This window comes from Stomoxys calcitrans, chromosome 1, assembly GCF_963082655.1.
Source record: "Stomoxys calcitrans chromosome 1, idStoCalc2.1, whole genome shotgun sequence".
NCBI classification, from domain to species: domain Eukaryota; kingdom Metazoa; phylum Arthropoda; class Insecta; order Diptera; family Muscidae; genus Stomoxys; species Stomoxys calcitrans.
Window position 1 is genome coordinate 236,772,304 of NC_081552.1, and position 18,691 is coordinate 236,790,994.

An 18,691-nucleotide genomic window follows, 5' to 3' on the forward strand; every position below is an offset into this window, starting at 1 on the left:
TTTCCCATAGGAGAGGGTAGTTTTAGTACACTTTCCCATAAGAACCGATAGTTTTAGTACCCTTTACCATAGCAAAGAATAGTTTTAGTACCCTCTCCCATAGAAAGGGGTACATTTAGTACCATTTCCCAAAAGAAACATTAGTTTTAGTACCCTTTACCATAGGAAAGGGTAGTTGTAGTTCCCTTTCCCATAGGAAAGCGTAATTTTAGTACTCTTTTACATAGGAAAGGGTAGCTTTAGTGCACTTTCCCCATAGAAAAAGGGTAGCTTTAGTCCCATTTCCCTTAGGAAAGGATAGTTTTAGTACCCTCTCCCATAGGCAACGGTAGATATAGTACCCTTTCCCATAGGATAGGGTAGTTTTAGTATCCATTCCGATAGTAAAGGGTAGTTTTAGTACCCGTCCCCATAGGAAAGGATAGTTTTAGTACACTTTTCCATAGAAAAGGGAAGTTTTAGTCTCCTTTCCCTTAGAAAAGGATTGTTTTAGTACCCTCTCCCACAAGAAAGGGTAGTTTCCTTCACCTTTCCTTTAGGGAAGGGTAGTTTTAGTATTCCCTCCAATAATTAAGGGTAGTTGTAGTTCCGTTTCCCATAAGAAACGGTTGTTGTTGTTGTTGTTGTTGTAGCAGTTTGTTGTGTACTATCTTTCGTCTGCTTGATTCTGTTGAGTGTTAAGACCCAGGAACTCCGCGACTAAGATGGGGTGCGTCCACAGGGATCTGGGTCTGAGTCGAGTGGGTCTGGCCGGGCAGTTAAACAGGTGACGTGTATCGTGCGGTCCCTGGTTACAGTCGGGACATACATCTTGCACGTCGGCATCAATCCTAGCTCTGTGGGAATTGAGGCGGCTGCATCTGCCGGAACGTAATTGAGCCAGAATCACTCTGGTTTGCCGGGGGAGGTCGATTTCTTCGGGTGCAATGGGTGGCGGTCGTACTCCAAGGACTACATTCACCCGGTAGCCAGTTAACGCGTCTGCTACCGTGTCTGCATGAATGTTGTTCAGACCCGCTTGATATGCCGCTTGATCTAGAGGTTCTCTCTTGTAGCGCTGGACCTCACGCTCTAGATCATGTAGATCTACCTTAAGGCTTCTGGGCGGTGGGTATCTATCCACAAGATGATGATTTGGATGATTTCTGCGATAACAGCCCAAAAGGTATTGCTTAGACAGCATGTAGTTATGTCTTCGCACTGGTAGGATCTTTGTCTCCTGGTGGAGGTGGTCCACATGAGAACTAAGGAGGCAGCCCGTCGCAGTTCGGAGGGCGGCATTCTGACAGATCTGAATATTATTCCACTGCGTGTCACAAAGCTGACGTGACCACACTGGCGCTGCATAACTTACCACAGACCGGCCAATTGCTTTGTACGTGGTCAACAAGGTTTCTTTGTCTGCACCCCAAGTGCTGCCGGCGAGTGACTTGAGGACCTTGTTTCTACTTTTGACTTTATTGCAGATTGCTGTGGCATGTGGGGAGAAGGTGTAGGAGCTGTCAAATGTGACGCCAAGTATTTTGGGACACTTGATGGTCGGAATCAATTCTCCATCGACCATCACAGTCAGCTCAGAATTCACCTCACGCGTATTTGTAGTGAACAGTGTGGCTGAAGATTTGGTGGCGGATATCTTCAGATTTCTTGCAGCGAAATATGAGGCAAGCTCGTTGAGGTAGACGTTCAGCCTATCGCAGATGTCATCAATGGGTGGGGGGCCTGATGCCAAGATCGTACAGTCGTCCGCATATGATACGATCTCTATGCCGTCTGGAGGAGGTGGGATGGAGGAAAGGTAGAGGTTAAACAGAGCCGGAGATATCACCCCGCCTTGGGGAACTCCCTGTTTCACTCTACGGTGTTTTGACTTCTTATCCCTAAATTCCACAAATGACTGGCGGCCACACAGATAATTCGCGACCCAACGTTTAAGGCCTGGCTGGAGGGACGTGTTGGCGATGTCCTCAAATAATTTGGCATGGCTGACCGTGTCGAATGCCTTCGATAGGTCCAATGCCACGAGGACCGTCCTATCACATGGCCTGGGTTGATTGAAGCCACGGCAAATGTGTGTGGTGATGGCATGCAAAGCTGTTGTTGTGCTGTGCAGTCTCCGAAATCCGTGTTGATGCTCGGCGAATGGAAATTCTCCTACGAGGCTCGGGAGGAGTAATGCCTCAAGCGTCTTAGCCACTGGTGAGAGAAGGGAGATCGGTCTGTACGACTCCCCCAAACTCGGGTCTTTACCAGGCTTCAGTAGCGGGATCACTCTGCCCATTTTCCAGTACCCTTTCTCAAAGGAAAAGGTAGTTTTAGTTCCCTTTCCTATAGGAAGGTTAGTTTTAGTACCCGTTCCCATAGGAGAGAATCGTTCTAGACCCATTTCCCATAGGAAATAGTAGTTTGAGCATACTTTCCCATAGGAAAAGGTAGTTTTAATTTCTTTTCTCATTGAAAATGATAGTTTCCTTCCCTTGCCCATAGGAAACGGTAGTTTTAGTATCCTCTCCCATAAAAAGCGGTAGGTTTAGTACCCATTCCCATAAGAAAAGGGTAGTTTTAGTATACTTTCCCGTAGGAAAGGGTAGTTTTAGTTTCCTTTCCTATAGGAAAAGGTAGTTTTAGTTCCCTTTCCCATAGGAAAGGGTAGGTTTAGTGCCCTTTCCCATAGGATAGTTTTGGTACTCTTTTCTATAGGAAAGGGTAGTTTTAGTATACTTTCCCATAGGAAAGGGTAGTTTAGGTTTCCTTTCCCATAGGAAAGGATAGTTTCCTTCCCTTTCCCATAGGAAAGTGTAATTTTAGTACCCTTTCCCATAGGAGAGGGTAGTTTTAGTACCGTCTCCCATAAAAAGCGATCGGTTTTGTACACTTTTCCATAAGAAAAGGGTATTTTTAGTATACTTTCCCATAGTAAAGGGTAGTTTCATTCCCTTTCCCATAGGAAAGGGTAGTTTTGGTAACCTCTCCCATCAAAAGTGGTAGTTTTAGTACACTTTCCCATAAAAAAGGGTAGTTTTACTATCGTTTCCCATTTGAAAGGGTAGTTTTAGTATACTTTCCCATAGGAAAGGTAGTTTTAGTTTCCTTTCCTATAGGAAAGGGTAGTTTTAGTAGCCCTTCCCTTAGTAAATGGTAGTTTTAGTATCCTTTCCTACAGGAAAGGGTAGTTTTAGTACCATTTCTTATAGGAAAGGGTGGTTTAAGTATCCTTTCCCATAGTAACGGGTAGTTTTAATACCCTTACCCATAGGAAAGGGTAGTTTTAGTACCATTTCTCATAGGAAAGGGTAGTTTAAGTATCCTTTCCCATAGTAACGGGTAGTTTTAATACCCTTACCCATAGGAAAGGGTAGTTTTAGTACCCGATTTTTGTCTTAAGGCTGGTACTTAATTAGTTTTTCACAGTGGAATTACTGATATTTTTATACCCTAATTTCGTCATTCTGTTTGTAACTCTTCGAAATATTCGTTTAAGACCCCATAAAGTATATATATTCTTGATCGTCATGACGTTTTAGGTCGAACTAGCAATGTCCGTCCGTCCATCTGTTTGTCGCAGGCACGCTAACTTTCGAACGAGTAAAGCTAGCCGCTTGAAATTTTGCACAAATACTTCTTATTAGTGTAGGTCGGTTGGGATTGTCAATGGGCTATATCGGTCCACGTTTTGATATAGCTGCCATAAAAACCGATCTGGGATCTTGACTTCTTGAGCCGCTAGTGGGCACAATTCTTATCCGATTTGGCTGAAGTTTTGCATGACGTGTTTTATTATGACTTGAACCTGATATAGCTGCCATGTAAACCGATCTGGGGTCTTGACTTCTTGAGCCACTAGAGCCACGCAATTATTATCCGATTTGGCTGAAATTTAGCATGAGGTATTCTGCTATGACTTTCAACAACTGTGCTAGGAATAGTTCAAATCGGTCCATAACCTGACATAACTGCCTTATAAACCGATCTGGGGTCTTGACTTCTTGAGCCTCTAGAGGACGCAATTATTATCCGATTAAGCTGTAATTGTGCATGACGTGTTTTGTTATGACTTCCAACAATTGTATTGAGAAAGATTCAAATCGGTCCATAACCTTATATAGCTGCCATATAAACCGAGCTGGGGTCTTGACTTCTTTAGCCACTAGAGGGCGCAATTATTATCCGATTTTGCTGAAATTTTGTACAACGGCTTCTCTCATGACCTTTAACATAAGTGTCGCAAATGGCATGAATCGGTTTATAGCCTAATGCAGCTTCACTATAAACCGATGTCCCTATTTTACTTCTTCAGCTCCTAAAGTGCGTTGGCTGAAATCCTACACAATGACTTCCACTATGGTCTCCAATATTCAGTTCAATTATGGTCCGAAATGAACCATGACTTGATTTTGTTCCAATAACATAGCAATTATTTTCTTTTATCCTTTTTTTGCCTAAAAAGAGATACATGGTGGAGGGCATATAAGATTCGGCACGGCCGAATTTAGCACGCTTTTACTTGTTTGTAACTACAGTATAGCACCTTTACATTGAAATTTTGTATGATCTGGTTTTAACTTAATCCAAACCCAGTTCGTTTACCAAGCTTTTTTTTTTTTGGAATTTAATTGACATACAAAAGCGTACATTCTGTGTACATGAATATGCATGTCACACACATCCATTCACAATCAAACATAAATTTGCAGAATTCTTGAAAACAGTTGCATATTGTGGTACTTTTATGGATTATTCAGTCATGAAATGGGTTTTATGTGTGATTTAAAAATAAATCCAGCAAAAATCGGATTTATTTCTATATGCAAAGCACTTAAATCACGGAAGGGTAATAAAACCTAGTTTAGTGGCCAAGGTAAACGTATTTTTAGGCCTTCTTTGACTAAGTTATACGTAAGATATATTAAGTTACAGGTATTCGCAGTTGCCCAACAAAATACTGAGTGCACTATCTGTCAAAATCAGTGATTAGTGCAACTCTGGTTTTGTGTATGTAACTAGTTCGCGCCATTTTTCGTTGTTTGTGTGTGCTATGGTTCTTAACTATAATACACACACACAACCAAAACTCATTGACAGATAGTGCACTTCGCGAGAAAAAATTGTACTCAGCTGTTTACGGTACTCAACGTGGTAATTATGTCATGGTTATAAGACCAATAAATTGAAATTTAAAATACATGTTTTTCTCGTTACTTTTTTGAAACACTACTTAAATGTCAATGATTACATAATACTTTTATTAAAATTGTTTCATAAGTTGTTAGGGAATGTCTTACTGAATGGAATCTGAAAGTTATATTTTGCTTCAGATTTTTTTTTAGAAAAAGCAACAACGAAAAAATTGTTCGCGAAATGCAAACAACCCTAACTTACGGAAAGTTTACGGACGTGGGTGTCTACAGATTAGCCCGGTTTGCATAAAGAGTTCTTAATTGTTTTAAATGTTAAGTTTTTGAATTATTCCCATAGAGCAAGATGTATTGGGTTGCCCAAAAAGTAATTGCGGATTTTTCATATAGTCGGCGTTAACAAATTTTTTCACAGCTTGTGACTCGGTAATTGCATTCTTTCTTCTGTCAGTTATCAGCTGTTACTTTTAGCTTGGTTTAGAAAAAAAGTGTAAAAAAAATATATTTGATTAAAGTTCATTCTAAGTTTTATTAAAAATGCATTTACTTTCTTTTAAAAAAATCCGCAATTACTTTTTGAGCAACCCAATATTATAACTAATGTTTTTCGCTTTAAACTACTACCGGAAAAACACACCAACTTGTCTCAATCTCAAAAACCATCAACACGATTAGGCACTCACTGTATAAATAATAAAGCGTTAATTTTAAACCAAATAACTTAATAAGTTTATGTTGAGTTCACCACTTGGTAGCTACATACTTATGTACGGTGGTATGTATATATTTGTTTATATTATTTCCATTTGCCACTCTTTGCGTTATCAAACAAAGCAATTATTAGAAGAGAGTGCCATGGACAACAATAACAACCACTCACGTTGTTGATAGGTAGATTAAAAGCTGGCGGAACTGTGTATGCAAATTCAATTTCACTCAATCTAACTTACTTTAAATTATAATAACCATTTAACAATATCCCGGAAATTAAAAAGTTTCACTTATTAATGAAAATTTCGCGGTAGTTGGAAATGAACTTCTCACGTGAATAGCGAATGCAAAAACAAAGTTCTTAACAAACTACAAAAACCAGCAAGTCAGGCACTATTGTATGGCAGAAAAAAAATTTGAGCGAGAGACAATAGCTGCGAGAGAATGTTTTTTTATTTGACAGAACAGCTGATACCGTTAAATATATAGAGATTTCCGTATGGGGCATTATTTGGTTCTTACATAAGTCGCGTTTTGTTATTTTATTGGACAAGGAGCTCCAAGAAGCAGCTCCAGTTTTACTGCTTTATTAAAACAAAAGTAGTGAAGCTGGAACTGCTTTAATATCGCACAGGCCGGAACTATATATTCACCAAATACTACAGCACTTTAAGGAATCTATTAGAGTAGATACCAACTTTAAAATAAGGTCTCTTTGGTCTCATCATAAAACCCCGTTTACATTGTCATAAAATCCGAATTTAAGACTCTCGTCAGCTGAGCCATTAGATCCGGATTTAAAGAGCAGTGTAAATGGGGTTTAAGAAATTCTACAATATAAAGTTGCAGGTCGACGCAAACTGCATACAATTGAGAGAAGAATTCTGCTTGCGGCATGTTCTTAGATAATTCTCATTCATCTATATTCACCAGGATTCACTAATAGAAGGTTAGGTCACATGCAAAAACACAAAGTGGATAGGCCCCATAAACATCATTAAGGATGTCAAATCTGACGATTGAAAATGTCATCATATAGGAGAAAACGTAAACAAAGAATGAATGCAAAAAGAGAACAAGTTGACATCCTCAATGCCAAGTACTGCCAAATATTAAAAAAAAGTATATCGGCTGATCGCTTGGCTTAACCTTATTCAGTGAATCCTGTATATTCACAAGCGCCACCAACCAGTCTATGTGCGTAGTTCCATTGGGTTGCCCAAAAAATAATTGCGGATTGTTTAAAAGAAAGTAAATGCATTTTTAATAAAACTTAGAATGAACTTTAATCAAATATACTTTTTTACACTTTTTTCTAAAGCAAGCTAAAAGTAACAGCTGATAACTGACAGCAGAAAGAATACAATTACAGAGTCTCAAGCTGTGAAAAAATTTGTCAACGCCGACTATATGAAAAATCTGCAATTACTTTTTGGGCAACCCAATAATTTTTGGGTATTTGTTTCGTTGTTATTCGACTAACCTGATGTAGATGAAAATGGTTTGCATAATTAAAAAATATTAGAATTACCACATGAGAGGATACACCAAAAAGAAGCAGAGTAGGGACGCCCAAGAAGCCGGCATTGTATGTTGTTGTTGTAGCAGTGTTATGCACTGAGACGGCAACCCTTGCCGATGAAGAACTCTATCGGGTCAATCCGGTACGTACAACCGGCTTCCATGAGATTGTCATTGGATCTGTCAAAAAGAGCCTATCTCCCAATATAAAGGGTGATTTTTTTGAGGTTAGGATTTTCATGCATTAGTATTTGACAGATCACGTGGGATTTCAGACATGGTGTCAAAGAGAAAGATGCTCAGTATGCTTTGACATTTCATCATGAATAGACTTACTAACGAGCAACGCTTGCAAATCATTGAATTTTATTACCAAAATCAGTGTTCGGTTCGAAATGTGTTCAAATTTTGACAAATTTTGTTCAGCGATGAGGCTCATTTCTGGTTGAATGGCTACGTAAATAAGCAAAATTGCCGCATTTGGAGTGAAGAGCAACCAGAAGCCGTTCAAAAACTGCCCATGCATCCCGAAAAATGCACTGTTTGGTGTGGTTTGTACGCTGGTGGAATCATTGGACCGTATTTTTTCAAAGATGCTGTTGGACGCAACGTTACGGTGAATGAACACATTTCGAACCGAACACTGATTTTGGTAATAAAATTCAATGATTTGCAAGCGTTGCTCGTTAGTAAGTCTATTCATGATGAAATGTCAAAGCATACTGAGCATCTTTCTCTTTGACACCATGTCTGAAATCCCACGTGATCTGTCAAATACTAATGCATGAAAATCCTAACCTCAAAAAAATCACCCTTTATATTGATTTGCAGGTGTGGCAGTTCCCCAACAACAAAATATTGAGTGCACTATCTGTCAAAATCAGTGTTAGTGCAACTCTGATTTTATGTATGTTACTCGTTCGCGCCATTTTTCATTGTTTGTGTGCTATGGTTCTTAACTGTAATACACACACACACACAGCCAAAACTCGTTGACAGATAGTGCACTTCGTGAGAAAAAATTGTACTCAGCTGTTTACGGTACACTAGCTGGTAATTATGTCATGCTATCACCCACGTTAGACAGGGGGAAGGGGCCCGATTTATTCTTCAAAAAATATATGAACCTATATATATTGGGTTGCCCAAAAAGTAATTGCGGATTTTTTAAAAGAAAGTTAATGCATTTTTAATAAGACTTAGAATGAACTTTAATCAAATATACTTTTTTTACACTTTTTTTCTAAAGCAAGCTAAAAGTAACAGCTGATAACTGACAGAAGAAAGAATGCAATTACAGAGTCACAAGCTGTGAAAAAATTTGTCAACGCCGACTATATGAAAAATCCGCAATTACTTTTTGGGCAACCCAATATATGGAGAATTTCGACGTCGTAGAATCACAAGCTGCATGACGACGTTGGCATAGTTAAGCATATCAAAACACAATTTTAAACACTATGTCCCGACACATTATAGTTATGAGCACCACACAGGCTGGATCTTTGAGTTCCAATGTTTGTGGAGCCCATAGCAGTCACGAGAAGCTTAACTGGGAACTACTGGACGCGTCCACAAGTTGCGTATATTGGAATGCTCCATATGGAGTAACTGCAACTGCGCGCTTCAATCAGCAGTATCGAGTGGAGAGTCTCAGTGAGTTGCCCCGCCGCACCGGCTCTTGCATAAATACTGAGTCCCTAAGATGCTCGGTGGGAATATTTCCGGCGTTACTACAGAAAGAGGTAGACTATCTGGCCCCTCGTCTGGACAAAATTTTCACAACGTGCCTAGGACTTACATATAATCCGAAAGGCTGGCAGGAGGTTAGGGTGGTGTTTATACCCAAGCCCGGCAAGGCAAGTTATGCGACACCAAAGGCCTACAGACCCATAAGCATTACGTCCTTTCTAGTCAAAACCATTGAACGTGTTGCGGACACCATGATAAAGAGTACGACATCCAGCGAACTGCTCAAATACAAACAGCATGCCTATGTCAAGGGAAGGTCGGTGGAGACTGCCCTGCACGATGTTGTGCATAAAATAGAAGAATTCTTCGATGCCAAAACCTACACACTGGCGGTATGCATTGACATCGAGGGGGCTTTTTACAATGTGCGGAGCGACACACTGATCCAATCCTTAGACCAGTACCAGGTGGACCCGGTCTTTAGAGACAGGTGGATAAAATGTGTGTCTCATGGCATAAATATAAGGGAGAAAGTGTCACAGGGCACGCCACAGGGGGCATTTTATCGCCACTCCTATGGGTGACCACTATAAATGACCTATTACGTATGCTTACTGAGGAGGGATTTGAACCCGTATGCTACGCAGACGATGTTATAATAATTCTAAGAGGTAAGGATCCGAATACAGAAGAACCGAAAGGGTCTTGCATATGACTGGGCTTGACCCAGTCATATGCCTGTTCACGAGGAGGACGAACGCACCATGTTTCCTCAATAAGACGATTTCGATATCTGACAAGGTCAAATACTTTGATGTGATCTTGAACAGGAAACTGAATTGCAAGTGTCACATTCAGGAGCGTACTGAGAAAGCTCACAGATGTTGGGCGCTATATAGACGGGCCGTAATCTCCAAATGGGGCCTTAATCCGAGGATAGTCCACTGGCTCTACAGGAACGTTATTAGACAAATACTTACCTACGCCTCAGTAGTTTGGTGTACTACTATGGAGAAAAAGTGCAACATAAGGACCATACAACAGGTTCAGAGCACATGTTGTTTTGGCATAGACGGAGCGATGACGACCACGCCCACTAGAGCACTGGAGACTATTCTAGATATCCGACCCATTGACATACAGATTAAGTGTGAGGCAACCACTGCGGCTATGAGACTTAAGGCGATGAGAGAATGAATTGAGGATGAGAACAGCTCATACCACACAATAGAAAACCTGGAATGAAGGGAAAAGGTTTCCGATCGCATACCTGAGATGAACCTTAAAGTCGAGTGCGAGGCACTGCTGCCATCAGCACAATATCGGATTGACGGAACCCTAGTATTGCCATCTGGAAGATTACACGGATGGATCAAAGCTAGAGGACAGAATGGGCCTGGAGGTTTACATGGAAAAACCCAGGGACTGAGATCTGTTTTAGATTGCCTGACCATAATACTGTCCTAGAGGCGGAGATCCGGGCGATAACGGAATGCGTGAAGTGGTGTGGTGCTAACACGAGGACATCGAATGTGAACATCTTTACCGACAGTAAAATTGCCATAAGGACAATAATAACCAGGACGGTAAGGTCACGAACAGTCTTGCAGTGTAAGAAGGAGATTAACGCCTTCTCTGAGGATGGCAAAATCCGCAACGTTTGGGTGCCGTGCCATAACGGGGTAAGGGGAAATGAAAGGGCAGACGATTTGGCGGTGAAGGCCAGAGGACTGCCGTCAACTTGGTTAACGCAAAGCTTTTCGGATCGACGCAGTCCGAGCTAAGGGGGTGGGTGACGTATGCGCATGCAACAATGTGGAACAGCGAAACGATCGGTAGGACGGCGAAAATCCTATGGGGGGATCCAGATCGTGAAAAGACGAGCCTATTACTGAAAGGAAGCAGCAGTATAACTATTGGTATCATAACGGGACACATAGGACTGCGAGCTCACTTATGTAAAATCGGTGCAGCAAGTGAAGGGCCTGCGGGGAAGATAAGACATTGGAGCATTTTCTTTGTCATTGCCCGGCTTTCGCGTCTAACAGCTACCGGCACTTAGGTGGAGACGCAATACCAGACATGAACCAACTTAGGAGAGTGGTATGGAAACAAGGATTTTGTAAGTAGCAAGGAATTGCTAACTTAAAATTTCTTTTTGGAGGTTACTTTATAGTTTTCAGAGCGCACAATAAGGCGATTACTGGCATAGGTGTATGTCCATAGAGGCATGGGGCGGATCAATATCTGCACCCTCTTTTCAACCTAACCTAAATTCCCACAGAAAGACCAAAGTAGAAAAATACTTCTCAAAACTATATGAATGTCAGAAGTTGAAGAAAAAAAACAGCACTCCGGAGCGCTTGGAAATCATTTCTAAGTCCGGCAAGAGTATCAAACGTAGCAGCCAATAAACAAACTCGCAAATGATTGCAGTCACAGGTAGTAAACTTTGATTTTCTTATCGCTAATTGCTTTTAATATACACATAGCAAAAACAACAACTTTAAGCAATATTTAATATGCTCATATTAGATGCCATTACTACAGCTACCATATCTCATATTTAATTTATTATTCTAAGTTAGCAAACATGATTTATATAACATAACTAATTCAGCTTCCCATTAAGGACTGCAGTTTGTTTTTAATTGTTTTCTGTATACTCAACAGGTATTTCATTTCCACCAGCAACGAGGTAGCCTTCTCTAAATTGTTGTCAGCGAAAACTTTTGCCAAAACTGCCACCTTTTCGTGTAACTCGCCCGATAATCGTTCATGAATTTCTTCCAATTCTTTTTTGCTATTGGCCTCTTCCACTTCTTCATTGCGTTCCATCATTTCCATTAGAAATTCCTTATCCAAAGCACTGTTGTCCTGAGGTATTTGTCGACCATTTAGTTTCAATAAATATTGGCCACGTTCTATGGGTATTAATAAAGTTTTATAGGCTTTATTGATTAAGGAACTCCAGTCGGCGGAATTTGTTTGCTCACGTGAGGACCTATAAATTGGCAAACACATAACTATAACAATGGAAAATTGTCGTTAGGCCCATGTAACTTACTTGTTGCTAAATTTGTCAGGATGCACTACTGATTGCAGCTGGCGGAAACGTTTTGTCAATGCTGAAGTTTCCAGGGCGAAACTTTGAGGAAACTGCAGCAATTCAAAATAGTTCTAAAAATAAAGCACTTAGTTTAAAGGGCTCCCCATTCCCCTTTCCTTGACTACTTACAACTTCTGAGTTAACATCTTGCAAATGATGGCAATGCGAACAAGTCATATCCTGGGGCACTTCTTTTTTGCAGTTCCAACACTTGTTCGCTATGGCCGTTGTATTGGGAGCATAGGCTCGTCTCTGCTGGCTGCATAAATGTTGGAAAATATTCTGCGTTTCATTCTCCAATTGCAAGAAGGGCGTTGATTTTATTGTGGTTGTATATACGCCTCGAACAGCAGCAGCGGTATGCTCAAAGCTTTGACGACTATTTCTATAATAGCCACAAGATATTCGCGTCATTCTCCTCATTTTTGTGAAATTAGAACTTATCTTTTGATGTGCCAATGAATTTAGAGCTGAGTTATCTAATTGGAGCGGCGTTAAAATGGTATGTCTTTTATTTATATTTTGCTTTGTTGTTGGAGAAATGTCAACAGCTGTTTCGCTATGATCGACTACTTTAAGTACTGATTACTCAGTTTGCTGAGTTAGTAGCTGGTCTCACTCTCTTTCTCCCTCTCTCAAACATTTTGACATATAGTTTTGGCAAGCCCGCATTTAATTTAAAATAACAATGGGTGTGTATTTTTCGTTTATTCGTCTTATTGTTTTCAATTTATTGAATTTAATTGGTCTTTCAGATTCCCTGCAATTATCAGAAGAAATAAACCAGCTGAAAAAATTGAGTGAGTTATAAAACATTTTAGAATTGTAGGAATATTCGGATTGGTTGTTGTTGTTGTTGTTGTTGTAGCATTTTATTGTACACTGTGGCGGCAGCTCTTACCGATGAAGGACGTCGCTAACGGAACAATCCCGTACCTACAACAGACTGCCATGGGATTGGTGGGACAGTTTAACAAAATTGTTGAAACCTAATGTGGACATAGGCTTTTGTATTTGTTCGACATTTGTCGTCTTTTAAAGTATTTACAAATGTTTACAACTATCGTCCTTAGGATATTTCTGGTAAGACTGCTCAAACATCTAGGCGTATCACGCAGTCAAATAATTGACGGACACCCAAAATGCAAATTTGCCCATGAATATTCTCCATTAAGAAACAGGGGAAACCTTCTCACATATCAATGAGAGCTGTCCGATTCAAGTTTAAGCTCAATTTTAAGGGGCCTCCTTTTTATAGCCGAGTCCGAACGGCGTACCGCAGTGCAACACCTCTTTGTGGAGAAGTTTTTACATGGCTGCCATACCAAATGATACCCCAGCACGGGATGACTATGAGCACCACACAGGCTAGAACTTTCAGCTGCGATCTGTGTGGTGTTCATTGTTATCACGAGAAGCTTAGCTGCGAGCTTCCGGGCGCGTCCACAGGTTGGGGATAGTGGAATGGAATGATTCACTGCAGTTGCAGTCGCGGACAATCAGCGGTATGGGGCGGAGAGTCTCAGTGAGAGGCCTAGTGGCGCCGGCTCTTGCATAAATACTGAGTGCCTATGATGCTCGATATGACAAGCCGAATTGTTGGCGCCTTTAAATAACCAATGGCCATGATGTTCCCACGGCGATCGGTCCTTTGGACCGGAACGAACTTGCTATAGGAGCAAGATGAGGATCGCCACGATATAGGTCCTCCCAAATGTCGCCAGCTTTAGGAAGGGAGAAAATTTTCTTGATGTTTTCACCGGGATTCGAACCCAGTCGTTAGGCGAACATGCTAACCTCAGCGCTACGGTAGCCTCGACGGACTGCCCTAGTAATTCCTTAGGTGTGGAGAAGGGGTTGGTTGTTCTCTATTCTAAACTCAAGGAAACATCTCGAAAAAGAAGAATAATGCAGATTTGATCTTTTTTGTGGCCTTTGACATTTCAAAGGCATTTAATACGAGCTGGAACACAACCCTTTATTGATTCCCCAACACGACAAAGAGGTGGACTGTGAACCACATGTGCGGTTGCCAGTTTTAAAAAACGCAAAGTCAAAGCTTCGTACAGTTAAACAGGGAAACCTTTACCTGTCACCCAAAGATCCTGGCGGTGACACTCGACAGCCTCTTCTCGTCGTTAGCCCATGCTACTGCAATCTTCGATAAAGCAAGAAACAGAAACAAAATCCTCAAATATTTGGCAGGCACTTGGAGTATAGACAAAGAGATAATTTTGGCAGCCACTTGGGGTATGGACAAAGACAGGGTTGTTGTTGTTGTAGCAGTGTGTTGTACACTGAGGCGGCAGCCCTTGCCGATGAAGGACTTCATCGGGTCAATCCGGTACGTACAACCGGCTGTCAAGGGATATCCCCGTCAGGGGATAGCTGTGAGCGCCACACAGGGTGGAACATTGAGCTCCCATCTGTGTGGTGTTCTTTGTGCCACGAGAAGCTTAGCTGTGAGCTACCTGGCGTGTCCACAGGTTGCGCATAGTGGATTGGTCCGGATACGGAGTAGCTGCAACGGCAGTCGCGGACAATCAGCAGTACCGAGCGGAGAGTCTCAGTGAGAGGCCGGGCGGCACCGGCTCTTGCACAAATACTGAGGAGTGCCCATGATGCCCGATATGAAAAGGCGCCTTCAAATAATCAATGGCCTCCCTGCTCCCTCGGCGATCGGTCCAAAGGACTTTTGTTGTTGTTGTAGCTGTTTGTTGTGTTGCATCTTTCGTCTGCTTGATTCTGTTAAGTGTCAAGACCCAGGAACTATGCGATGATGCTTGTGACCCACTGCTGGCTATGTTCACCCAGCACCTTGCGACATATCCAATATGACTATACTCCCGTAGTGAAGTGAGGCCAGAGCAAAATCGGAAATGTACCCACTCTATGTACCGGTTACACCTCACCGACACCGACCGATGATCCCGGCACGGACCAGAAGCATGCGGCGAAGGCACTCCGAGATGTGCCTCTCCCATGACGAAAAAAGGACGAACACGTACAAAGAGGCGGCAGCCCTTGCCGATGAGGATTCCATCGGGTCAATCCGGTGCGTACAACCGACTGCCACAGGATTGGACTGTGAACCACATGTGCACTCGCCAGTTTTGAAACACAAAGTCTAAGCTTCGTACAGTTAAACAGGGAATCCTTTTTCCTGTCTAAATTGTGAGCTATGTGCTCGTCGTCAGCCCATGCTACTGCAAACTTCGATAAATCAAGAAACAAAATACTCAAATCTTTTTTTTTTCTGTCATCCAACACGCAGGGTATGTCCCCTATGAATGCAGTGCATTTCGTTAGCAAGAGGAAATTAGGAATTGGAGGGGGGGGAAAAGGATGTAGTGTTTATTGACATTTGTCTTAAATCCTTGGATGTCAACGTGTGTGAGAAAAACATTAGCCGGAAGTCGATTCCACATACGAACGGTTCGGGCGAAATAAGAATGGTCTCTATAATGCATTGTGTGGTCCGCTGGCCAATCAATTACAAACGGGTGTTAGTTCCTGGAATGTCTAGTATCCCTGACATACATCCTTACATCAGGAATAAAAAGACGAATATCAGACTAACACACACCATGAAGGTACCGATAGAACAGCGCCAAACAACCCACATTGCGACGATGATGAAGGTAGGCAATTGAGTTGGATAACCCACTGTCCCCAATCAACGCCATCGCTCACCTCTGTACACGGCCCAGTAATTCCAGGGATGATTTTGAAGCTCCCGCCCATACATGTGAGTTGTACTCCATTTGCGGCCTTATGCAAGTGGTGTAGATGTTAAGAAGATCAGACGGAGTGAAGTAATTTTAACACCGTTTAAGGAGCCTAAACACTTGAATGCTTCTTACGACACTTCAATTACATGTCTAGACCAACGGACATCATTTCATGCCCAGAACATCAAGAGCTTCTGATTGCTCAACATCTACACCGTTAATAGACAAAGATGATCGTCAGGGGTCAGCGAAACGTTTGTGTGACAACAAGCAGCACTGAGTCTTCCGTGCATTAAAATCTACTCGATTCATTCGACCCCACTCAGAAATGGCCCGCAAATCCTGGCAGAGTGTATCGTCCATAACCCGCCTCTTGTCCTCAATCTCTCAAAGACTCGGCCTATGGTCGAATGAGTACGAATGACAGAGATTACTGTCATCCGCAAATTAGTAGATCGGATTCCATGTCTGGCCCAACAGATCGTTGATGAAAATAAGAAAAAGAGAAGGAGAAAGAGAAAGAGAAAGAACAGAGCCCTTGGGTGCACCTGCGGTCAATTTTTGCTCATTGGATGAGATTTCATCTATAACGACACGAATAGTGCGATCTCTCAGAAAGCTGGAAATAAATCGAACGAAGCCTTTACCAACACCAAATGCGACAAGCTTTGATAGTAGTGCACCGTGCTAGACCCTATCAAATGCCTTGGAGATATCCGGAGCCACAACCTTATTTTCACCAAACTGGTGGATTGAGCGACCCCAACGTTGCGACAGAAGTGCCATGAGGTCGCCCTTAGAGCGATTTCTGCGGAACCCATACTGTTGGTCGCCAAAAAGGCCATTAGTCTCTAAATACCTCACACGATGGTGACTAACCATGCTCTCCTTGACCTTCGAGAGAGAGCGGTGCATATCGCAATTGGCCGATAATTCGCAAGGTTGTTTGCCTCACCCTTCTTGGGTACTGGCTGAACGTTCGCAACCTTCCAAGGCATCGAGGAACACTTGCTTAAGACAAGTGTTGATATGCCATCCGGGCCCGGGGATTTATTTACGTCTAGATTCTCGAGAACCCTTTTAACTCCACGAGTTCGAAAAAATATTTGGGGCATGACGCCAGATACATTTTCGATTGAGGGGAGTGGTTGATTGTTATCCGGCAGGGAAAAGTTCCCTGCAAATATATCAGCCAACAGGTAAGCCTTATCAACCGGGTCAGTGAACGTTTGATCATCCTTAACAAGAGTTGGAATAGATGAAGAACTACCCTTTACTCTTGTTCACGAACGCTCTTCGTCGTGTAGAGGCAAAAACCTTAGTACGCAGACGCTGTTCGTTAAGAAATTTCTCGCGCCTAAGCATATTGGCACCCGAAGATCTTGCCTGCTTGCGTAGCAGTTCAGTATTGGCATTTTTATCCAAGCGCCAGTTCCTGAATGCCACCTCTTTCGATCTGACAGCATCTCTGCATGTCTGGTTAAACCAACTTTTGTCGTGTGATTAAGCAGTCATAGTCTTAACTGGAATAAATGTCCTCATTCCATTTAAATGTCCAAGGGCTGCCGCCTCAGTGTACAGCACAATCCTAAAGCGATTGACCGATCAGTGGTGAATTATGTAGCGCCACTTGTTTCTTTGCTTGTAAATTTCAATTTTGTTTTTTCTTCTAGGAGAACACTATGAATACCAACTGAAGTTAGTGGGTTTGGAAATGTGTGATCTCGACGACAATCTACATGCGCTTCTTGATGACTGTGTGGAATTGCAACGTGTTACCAATTTGCAAGATCTCAGCCTACTAAATCTTAAATCATTTTACTACAAGAAAAAGAAGGAACATGTTGAAAATGAGGCAATCATAGCCAAACTGAAAAACGAACTAAAGAAACAGCAGGAAGAATTGGAAAAGGAACAGGCCGAATGTAATTTGCTGGAGAAGTATGTAGTAAAGCCATAGAAAATATGCAACTTTTTGAAAATAAAACCGTTTTCCTATGTCTAGATTTACAACTTCTATCAATAAACGACTTGTATCTGAGGCACAAATGCAAACATCCGTAATGGACATTGAATCCAATATGAAAAGTCTACAAGACCGTTTGGTAATAGCAGCTATCCTGTTATTAGATACAAGTAGAATTTTTTAATGTTAATTTAAAACTTTTGCAGGATGCTTTAGATATACCAGAGGATTTGAACATCGATGAACTGATTAAAAAAGTGAATTTATTACGAAAGGATAAAATAAAGGAGAAATAGTTGTTGTTGTAGCAGTGTGTTGTACACTGAGGCGGCTGCCCTTGCCGATGAAGGACTCCCTCGGGTCAATATGGTACGTACAACCGGGTGCCATGGGACTGAAGGATAAATAGATTAGAAAATTAGTTAGCTTTTATTTAAATTAAGAAGTGCGATATGGCAAATTAGATATTCTGGCAATATATTCAATAAAAACATTAACAATATTACATTAACATGTCACCTTTAATGAAGAAGGGAGTGCCTACAGACAGGCTGTCTCCTAAGCGCGAATGCAGACAACCTCGATGATACAAAGTTCCATCCAAAAAGCCATTTAAGGCCCTTACAATAGACCAGAATGACGACTAAGCTATGTGTGTAAGAGAATACAGACCAAAACGGAAAACGTCCTAAGGCTAATCCACGCTGTTACAGGTTAATGACTTCTCCCCATCCCTACAAACCCTTCAGCCTACGTCCAGTGCTACCTGAATTTGCAATGTTTCATTACGACTCTGAGGTTAGGATCTTAGGCTTCTCAAGATCTG

General features: G+C 41.7%; 3 protein-coding genes across 4 annotated transcripts in view; 1 reads left to right on the top strand and 2 right to left on the bottom strand.

Annotated features, from left to right (window-relative positions):
* LOC106081973 (gamma-glutamyl hydrolase) overlaps positions 1–6,247 on the bottom strand; it is a 43,656-nt gene extending 37,409 nt beyond the window's left edge. Inside the window, exon 1 of one of the 2 annotated variants that reach the window (XM_013244257.2) lies at positions 6,086–6,247. The gene's annotated coding sequence lies outside the window, so the exon portion shown is untranslated. Of the gene's footprint in view, positions 1–5,898; positions 5,958–6,085 lie in introns of those variants that run through there. The other variant, XM_013244258.2, reaches the window with a different exon arrangement.
* A 5,343-nt stretch (positions 6,248–11,590) lies between these two features.
* LOC106081974 (iron-sulfur cluster co-chaperone protein HscB) lies at positions 11,591–12,739 on the bottom strand. Its single transcript, XM_013244259.2, has 3 exons — positions 12,298–12,739; positions 12,127–12,239; positions 11,591–12,063 (listed from the first exon to the last, which is right to left on the bottom strand). The coding sequence occupies exons 1-3, from the start codon at positions 12,589–12,591 to the stop codon at positions 11,676–11,678; spliced, it is 795 nt and encodes a 264-aa protein (XP_013099713.2). The 5' UTR covers positions 12,592–12,739; the 3' UTR covers positions 11,591–11,675.
* A 42-nt stretch (positions 12,740–12,781) lies between these two features.
* On the top strand, positions 12,782–18,370 carry LOC106081975 (augmin complex subunit wac). Its single transcript, XM_013244261.2, has 5 exons — positions 12,782–12,860; positions 12,924–12,968; positions 17,573–17,840; positions 17,905–18,004; positions 18,072–18,370. Exons 1-5 carry the CDS (start codon positions 12,857–12,859, stop codon positions 18,159–18,161), a joined length of 507 nt encoding a protein of 168 aa, XP_013099715.1. The 5' UTR covers positions 12,782–12,856; the 3' UTR covers positions 18,162–18,370.
* Positions 18,371–18,691: the final 321 nt, after the last annotated feature.